Source organism: Xiphophorus hellerii, chromosome 11, assembly GCF_003331165.1.
Source record: "Xiphophorus hellerii strain 12219 chromosome 11, Xiphophorus_hellerii-4.1, whole genome shotgun sequence".
Lineage (NCBI taxonomy): Eukaryota > Metazoa > Chordata > Actinopteri > Cyprinodontiformes > Poeciliidae > Xiphophorus > Xiphophorus hellerii.
The window spans coordinates 15,163,785-15,172,755 of record NC_045682.1 but is presented as its reverse complement, the minus strand read 5'-3'; the positions used below and the strand labels follow the sequence as shown (position 1 = coordinate 15,172,755).

General features: G+C 38.8%; 1 protein-coding gene across 1 annotated transcript; it reads left to right on the top strand.

Annotated features, from left to right (window-relative positions):
• Nucleotides 1–4,923: 4,923 nt before the first annotated feature.
• On the top strand, nucleotides 4,924–8,110 carry LOC116727911 (uncharacterized). Its single transcript, XM_032575586.1, has 2 exons — nucleotides 4,924–5,155; nucleotides 7,197–8,110. Exon 2 carries the CDS (start codon nucleotides 7,205–7,207, stop codon nucleotides 7,916–7,918), a length of 714 nt encoding a protein of 237 aa, XP_032431477.1. The 5' UTR covers nucleotides 4,924–5,155; nucleotides 7,197–7,204; the 3' UTR covers nucleotides 7,919–8,110.
• Nucleotides 8,111–8,971: the final 861 nt, after the last annotated feature.

The following is an 8,971-nucleotide window of genomic DNA, read 5'->3' as shown; positions in this document are numbered from 1 at the left end:
TAATACAAGTGTCACTCAAGTGCTAGACTAAGAGGTGTAATTCTCAGGTCATTTATTTAACAGGTACAACTATTTTCTTTCTATAGGTGAGAAAAGACTGTTTTTGGTTAGTGAAAAAAAAACTCCATTTATCTACTTTATAGGTAACTTTTTTTTACATAACTTTTTCCTGCATTGCAGGATTTAGCAAACATGCGGCATTGCTAACTGATCAATTTCTGTTGACGGTGAGCAACCGCACATTATTCTGTCCTGTTAAACATGAAAGAGGATGAAAAACTTGATTGGTTAGGCAAACTTATTTGTTTGTGACTTTGTGGCCAATAACACCAAAAAAAAAAAAAAAAAAAAAAAAGCTAAATTAGTACGTGCAGAAATAAAGCTGAGAGTGCAGAAAACCAATATTGACCTTTGTGAAAAGACTGGTAAAGTGTGAAGCATATCCAGCAGTTTCACGACGGGACTGAAGTTTATTATTGCTTTTCTACAATGTTGCTTTATGGGCTAAGCTGATTTTTCAAGCGTTTTCAGGAAATGCATTAAAACTCTTTATTCTCTCTTTATTCTGCAAGACAGTACTGCTGGAGGAAAAAAAAAAGCTTTTCAGGGTGAATAGAAGGACAGATGAACATATGAAATGTCATCCTCTTAAGTTTTTAAATTATTGCTTCAAAGGCTAGCAGCGAAATTGTTTAATGTAGATGTATCTTCCTGAAACACCTGCACGAGGACCTGAACGTTGATTTCGCCTCGCCTCTCGGGGGCACTAAAACTCCGCAGACTGCTGTGGAGCTGAATAGTAAATACATCTTTATTGTTTTACTTTCTACTAGTTGTGAACTTTCACCTTAAGTCCGATCATTAACAACCTGATAAAGGGGGAAGATTCATCAGGTTGAATCTTTCCCCTACATCAGACTGAAGGTTGTCAGTCTTCACATTCACGCCTCAAGAGTAATAGCAGCAGCAGCAGCAGCAGGAGATGCATGACATTTCCCCTGCGCTCACTTTTTTTTTTTTTGTTGCACTTCCTGCCTCAACGGGAAGGTGGACCAAAGTGCGAACCGCATCAGCAAATCATTTATAACATAGCTACAAATTTAAAAGCACAACTACAAATTAGCGGCAACAGTACATCTGCAACAATCTATTCCAAGAACAACTTAAACCATACTTCTGCAGGCTGGTCAACAGGTATTTATATTACTTAATCAACAACAGTGCTGTAAAAAAAAAACACATGCCCTTACTGATTTCTTTTGCTTGTTTAACAACACTTACCTGCTTCAGATCACACACATCTTTATATGAGGCTAATATAACCTTTGCAAATATTAATACATATTTATATTTCCCAAAACACAACAGCCATTCAAGCCAACCAGGATTTATTTTAAAAAGTTTTACTCTACAAACATAGTTTTGTCACTCTTGGAAGAGGCATGCCATCAAGCATTAGCAATAAGTGGCAATGAGTCTAATTTTTATTCTATTCTTCTCTGCAGAATTGTTTTAATTTGAGTTTTCGAGTATGAAAACCATGTTTAAGGTCATGGTACCAATTGAATACCAGTTCAAACTTCAATGATGCCATTCCAAAACCTCTGTTTTTGAGTCATTCAGAGGTTGACTTTATTGTGTGCTGTAGTTTGTTGTCCTGCTGAATAACCCAAGTATGCTTGAGGTTAACCTTGTGGAGTAAAGGGTGGACAATCTCCAGATTTGTTTTTTTTTTAATCAAAGAAAACAGGCTTCATGGTTTTATTAGTTTCAGAAAGTAATCAACCTGAAGCTTTTCTAGACCATCACACTGCCACCGCCATGTTTGCTTTGTATGACGTTTATTTATTTATTTAAAATGGTGTGTATATTTTTATGCCAGATGTGACAGGACACACACCTTGAAAAAAAAATCACTTCTATCTTTTCAGTCCCAAGAGCATTTTCAATTTGTCTTTTCTGGCAAATGAGTGATAATGTTTTTTTGACTATCAGTGGGTTTTTAGCTCTCGGAGGCTTTTTCTTTCCACATTTTCTCTTATTGTTAAATCATGAACATATAAATGAACTGAGGGCTACTTTGCTCCTGGATGAGTCATCAACATGCTCTTGGAATAAATGTGGGTCTTCTTTGGTCAGAAATAGCTTTGTAGCTCTTTCCTGACTGACAGAGTGACTTCCTGTCAATCTGTCAGTCTACTTCATGTTGTCAGACGGGTTCTATCTAAATGAGGCAATTACATTTTCCACATGAAGCCAGATTAGCTTGAATAGCTTTCCCTTCCTCAATAATTAAGGACATCATTTCAAAGTTGCACTTTGCATTTACTGATGATATTGTTGTGTGATTAAAAAAAAAGCATATGAAAAAGTAAAAAACTGAAAAAATCTATATGGGGGCAGTAGACTATGTATGACTCCATCATTTTTAAGAAATACGATTTGAACTGATGAGTTAAAGTTAAATGACTAATTACTTGATTCTGCTTGCTCTTTTTTTCCCCCTCCGACAGCTGATATTTTCTCAACTTCTGCTGCTTAGGCAGCTTTTTTCTCTGATAAATACACTTCGGTTTTCTCTGATACCGGACCTTGGGGAGCTGTCATAAAAGTGAGAAATACTCCGTGCTTGCATTCAGCCCTTGAAATTGAAAAGTTGCATCCGAAGCATGGCTCGGACTATAAGGGGTGATGAATTGATTTCTGTGTGCGCTGGTTTTAATGTGATGGAAAAAAAAAGAGAGAGCACTTTGTGCCCTCTGCCCCGACTAAAAGGCCTTTTGACTCCAACTGGCACCGGGTCACATGACCAGCGTTGGGCGATTAGAAAGGGATTTCTTCAGCACACTCATCACACACACACCAGCAACATTGAGGCAATGGATAGGAGCCGTTTCAGCTGATTTTACTTTTTTGACACTTTAGTGACATGAAATTTGATGATGTTCAGGTGAGCTGTAAGATAAAATGGAAGTTTGCGGAAACTCTATAATTCAGCTTTTAAACTTGGTCGACTGAAAGAGCAAAGCAGAAGGTGGGGGCTGCACTCTGGAGGCCATTTTGACATTTGCTGAGCCCACCCGTTGCAACTGTCAGCCATCAGCTGATGTCCTTGGGATTGTCTGTAATGAAGCTGTCCACCATCACAGCCAGCGAGTCAGCTATTTATAGGTAGCGCCGGATGGGCGAGAAAAGCACAACACATGCAATTAAATGGAACGAAAAAACAAAAAACGTCTGGCTTGCATGCGTGCACACACAGGCATGAAGACCCCGCATAAATGTACTGTATATGGATGAGTGTGGCGTTACTGACAAATGGGACTTTCCATTTCTCGGAGGACGGCGTGTGGCTTTTTGGAAATGAAGTCATCTGTGTTTCTTCTTTTCTCGCTTCCTCCTTTGATTTTTATTTGGCCTCATGGTGGCTTTCTGCTTCATCTGAATAAGCCGCTCAGGATACGACATCTGACACCTTCGAGCTTCTCATTAAAAAAAAATAAAAAATCACCAGAAAAATTATGATTGCCTCCATTCCACCTTTGCATTCTTGCAATTTTTCTTTTGTATTCATTTTCACATTTGTGGCTCCTGCAGATGTGCAAAGAAAATGATTTTTTTCCCCCCTCCATTTAGTTCAATATTTAAGGAAAACATCAGCATCAGGAAAACTACAGATCTGTGGTAGTTTCTACCGCTTTTGTTGCGTCTCTTTTATCTGTCTTAATTCTAACGACAGTCGTGATGATGAGTTTGTTCAGGGCCCAGCGGTCTGAACAGCAGGCGTTCACACGCTCCAAACTCCAGGATCTTTATTTCCATCCCTTCACCAACAGATGCTGGCGGGTCATGTGGAGGAGGAGGAGTGGATTTAGTTAGGAGTGCTGAGTCTTGCAGCCTCTTCATCACGTCTCTTCTGCTGCTCTCATCATCTGCAGCATCCTACTTTGTGAAATTAGGCATTTCCCCTTTAAATTCTGCAGCACAGGTGCAGATATGTAGCCACTTGGGAAACACAGCATACATCAAGCAGAGGAAGCAAGATGAGGAACTTTAGAAAATAGAAACACTTTTTTTCCGATGCAAATTCATGAATTGAGAACAAAAAAAGAACTGATCATTTTCTTTCATAAGTTTACGGCACTTCGGAAAAGGAGCCATAAACTTTGACCCTTTTGACGTTTTGTCCCTCCGGAAGACGTGGTTGACGCGATACGGCCACCAACGTTTTTTCAGAACCGCTTATGAAGGTCACTGGTACGAGTGTTAAATGTGAATCACATCACACTTTTGAGTTGTCAACATTTTTGAAAAACACACACTGCTGTATTCCGTTTGTACTTAACCGGACACAATAAAGTGTTTGCGTTATGAAACTCCAATAAAATAAATGGAAGATTGTTGTCTGGAGAAGTGGAAAAGCTCAAGCAGTGTCAGTGAAAGTTGAAGAATTAATGTACTTTTTTTTTTTTTATGGTGGCTGTTGGTTTTTTTGTTTGTTTGTTTGTTTGTTTTGTTTTTGTTTTTTAAATGTGTCAAAAAGTCTTGGAGTATGCATGTGCAATACTCAAAGGAAACCGAACAGACGTAGGGCCAGTTTTCTCTTTCTCGTAAATAGGAAGGTAAACCTTTAAGCGTGACACAAGATGGAGGCGGATTTATTTTTGTTGTTTAAAAAGCGTGACCGAGGCATTTGCAATGCACGCACAGGCTGAGGTGGTTTCTCATCACGTCAGCATCAGTGACCTGCAGTGACCTATACACAGTCAATTCTTCAAAACAAGAATAGTGTTTAAAAAAAAAGAGAGAGAAAAAAGTTGCAAGTATGTTTGATTGAGGATTCCATAAATTGAGGTGAAATTTAGATGAAACAAATCTAGATGGCGAGTGAGAGTACAGTTCAGGCCGCATTCGCGTTCTAGTGCTTCACATGTGTTATGACCACTCCACTGAACAGAGCACCCATCACCACTTCCTCTTCTTAATATAGTTCTAAGAGGAAGAAGAGAAGTCGAGACAGCAAGAAGAGCACCGTTGATTTGCACTGACTTCATTGCATCTCGGTTCCTGTAAAATACTGGACTTTACTCATCAGTTGCTCCAATCTGTTCATCCATCCACACAAACTCCTGCTCTCCTTGGCAAAACAAACAATGTAAGTGATGGGTTTATTATTTACTTTTTCTTTATTATCTTCTTATTCAGGTGGGAACTTGTTTAGACATGACCTTACTCAAGTATCCATGGACTTATCCTAAACCCCTCTTGTAGGATTACATAGTTTAAGTCAAATCTATTTTTTTTTATAGATTATGCAACAGTCCTTTATCAAAGCACTATTAAAATGAAAAATACAAAATACTTTTTGTTCATGGTTTTCATGACTTTGGGTGAGCCAAAAAACTGAGGTCAGATGCTGTTTTAAGTGAGGCAAGCTGTATATTGTATTGTGCATTATGGTTGGCCATTTTGTAAAATATGTAGCAAATTTGTTCAGTTTGTTTCTAAGGTTCTTGTCCTTCATTTGTCTCTAAAAGCTGGAGAACTTTTTTTTTTTTAATTCAATTTTTGTCTGAAACGAGCGACATGTAGCTCAGTGGGCTGCGAGCCCTTAGGTTGACTTTGCTTCATGTCTTCCACCCTCCATCTTGTCAGGCGCGTCTGAAAGAGTTAGAAATAGGGGAAAATAGGGAGAATTTTAAGTGGAATAAAATCACAACTGGCTCAAATTATCTTTGATTTGCAGTTCACATCTGGGTCAAAAACAACCAAATTCAGGGTAAAGTCTTGGATTAAATTTGGACTGATTCATGACGAGGTTGATTTATCAGAGTTGGGTTACAGCTATAAGATGGATTCCTCAACAAGTAATAAGTAAACAATCCATCTACCCGTTTGCAACACCAACTTTATGTTTGCTTCCCAATAGAGTGGTAATGCCGGTCTCTAGTAGTGAATGGTTACAAAGCATCCTGGAAAGGTTGCCAGTCTGCCAGTGACCCAATCATGCACAGGTACAACTAAGGACTAAGGATAACTAAGTCCCATCTTGCTGCAAGGCAAAGATAGAAGTGACTTCCCTAGCCCAAAATGAATCAGTTTTATTAGGTAACACTTTATTTGACAGGTTGTGAATAAGACTGTCATCACACCGTCATAAACATGCCACAACACCTGTCATGAACGTGAGTAAGTCTTCATAAATATTTATGACTGTTGTCATAAAGTGTCATTTGGTAAATCATGACACTTTTAATACAGTCGACATTATTCAAAATGTCTTCGTTATGACAACTTGACATTAACCAAGAAATCATGATCTGACATAAATTTGTTATAAAAGTATTACTGATTAAACCTTAGCTTTAATAACATAAAGCTACATAATTCTTAAAAAATGTAAATCACACTCAATATATAACACTATTTATGATTTCCTGTCTATATAGATTTTATGACCAAATCTTTAGTCAACAAGCTGAACATATTTAGAACGAGCTTGCGTAACAACTAAGCAGCTAATGTTATCTGAGATAAAAAAAAAAAAATCTAAAGTAATTAATGTAACTGCTGACAGTTATCTATTCTGTAGCGGCGGCTCAATGGGAACAGAACAGGTGGTTGTACATTTCAAAATGGTTGCCTTTCAAGGCTGATTTCTAATCCAATGAACAGTCGCAATTTTAGACACAATGTTTGGTAAAAAAAAACACAAAACAGTTTTGGTCCCCAATGCTTAAACTCAGCACTTACATTAAAGAAACAGTAGTTTTTAGAGTATAAACGGACAAATACTGAGCAGGCAGGAAACTGGTGGAAACCTGTCACTTACCAAAGGTGATTTCTTTGTTCAAAGCAAAATTACAAGTGTTAACTTTAGCCAGATTGTTTTAATTGTTAATTGCTGATATATGCAAATTGTTCCAGCATCTTTAATATTATTGTATAGTTTGTGACAAAAAAAATCTGTTGTCGAAAAGACTACAAAGACCATCACTTTTATCAACGTAAACATGATGATAATTATCGCCAAAAATACAATGGAGTTATTCAAGCATACAAGTATATTTGTATATACTTGAGATATACAAATATCTCAAGTACGCTTCATTGTGTGTAAGTTTCTCCATCCTGTCGTCCATTTGCATCAGAAGCATATTCGAATCCTGAACTCTCCTGCGCCTTTGTTTTTATAGATATCAACATGAACGGCCTGCTGTGTTGTGCTGAAATTCTGGCCGTGTTGCTGTTTATCCCGTGGACTTTGTGTAATCAATCAACAGAACAACCAAATGCTGAGGCTTCGACCACCTCTATTGAATCAACAAATTCTGGGAGGTCACCCGAGTACGCTACCACCGGTGGTAGCGCCACAACTCTGACCACCCCTAAAACCACCACACCTACCACCACCACCCCTACCACTGCCAAAACATGGAACATTTTTAATGTAATAGAGAACACCTATGCCAAGATAGTGCTGCTCTTAGCCTGCCCCATCCTGCTGATTTCTACCCTGGCACTTGCATGCAAGGTGTGCCAGCTGAGAAGACGCCTCAAGGCGACAGGCGGCGACTCTGAGTACTGGATGGGGATGGACAAGACTAGTAAAGCCGAGTTACAACCAGAACCTAAAGAAAACAGTCTCCTGCTGACAGAGAACGGTCAAACGACTAAGGAGAGCGATATCGGCGCCGCCAAAGAGGATGGAGGGAAGGTCGATGAGGTTAAGCAACAGGGAGACGAGAAGGAGGTGGGAGGCTCTCAGAAGGGTGAGGGGGCTGCTACGGCTGCAGCCCCAGAGGAAAGCTCTCCTCCTTCAAAGCCGGCAGAGGAGACCACCAGCTCGGAGCCCACCAAAGATCCTCCGCCGCCTTCCTCCTCTGAAAACACAGAGGAACCTAAAAAAGATCCGTAAGGTTTTCTTCACGAGTTTCCATTTCAACGCAACTTAGCAGTCGTTTTCACCAGCTTCTTAGTTCCTTTAAACTAAACGTTTATGCATGTAATTTTAACCCATCAGACTGCATATTTGTCCACGTGTCTTACATTTTTCGTTGCTTGCATATTTTTTGTCATTTCCAAATTAAAATTTGACAAAATGTGTTTACTTGGTCTCTTTTGTTATTTGATTCAAAAGCAGAAGGTGTCAAAGAAAACACGCTTCTTGAATGGAGTTCAACGCGGGACGGTTGCTATTTATTTTCAGTTCCCAGTTGGTTGCACAAGATATGTCTGTGTCCATGAAGTTCCTTGCTAGAATATTCCTTCATCTTGAGCTGTTTCACAATTTGTCATGTGATTTTATGGGACAGAGCAACACAAAGTCAAGTCCATGTTTATTTACTTTGCACATATACAACAACTTCAGTTGCGCAAAGTGCTTCACAACAATCACAACATCAAAGATAGGTAAATGGTTAAACAAAAAGTAAGATTAAGCTTGGTAAAAAAATTAATAAATAAATAAATTTGGCAGAAAATACCAAAAAAATAGTAATATAAATAAAAACCAAGACATTCTTAATTTCAGCTGCAGTGATTTCCCAAAAATAGGAATCAATGAAGTCCTAACTTCCTCCCTTTTTATTTCACTTGATGCAAGTGAAATTGAATTCATTGAGTGAAAAAGAAAGGAACTTTTTTTTTTTATTAAGAAGCAACAAGTTTTTCTTTAAGGTTTTGAATTCTAGAGTGTATAAATGAACCTTTGTTCGTGTGAAATGTTTGTCACCTTGTGGGTGTGTCCTTGTAGCTGCCATCTTGGGACCCTGCTAAGAATAGGGCCCACCTCAAACCCAGCTCGTTTCTAGAAGAAGCTGTGATAAGAGCTGGAGTTTGATTGGCCGGGGCAAATTGAGAAGGCGGGCTCAACCAGTATATAGGTAGACTGCTGGATGTAGCAAGACTGATGGGAGGGCTGCCATTTTGAACTCTTCTGTTCAAAATGGCAGCCGGCAGAGGAGACCAC

What these genes read in the sequence shown, in the direction of transcription:
- LOC116727911 (XM_032575586.1), top strand. Translation starts at nt 7,205, where the DNA reads ATGAACGGCCTGCTGTGTTGTGCTGAAATTCTGGCCGTGTTGCTGTTT.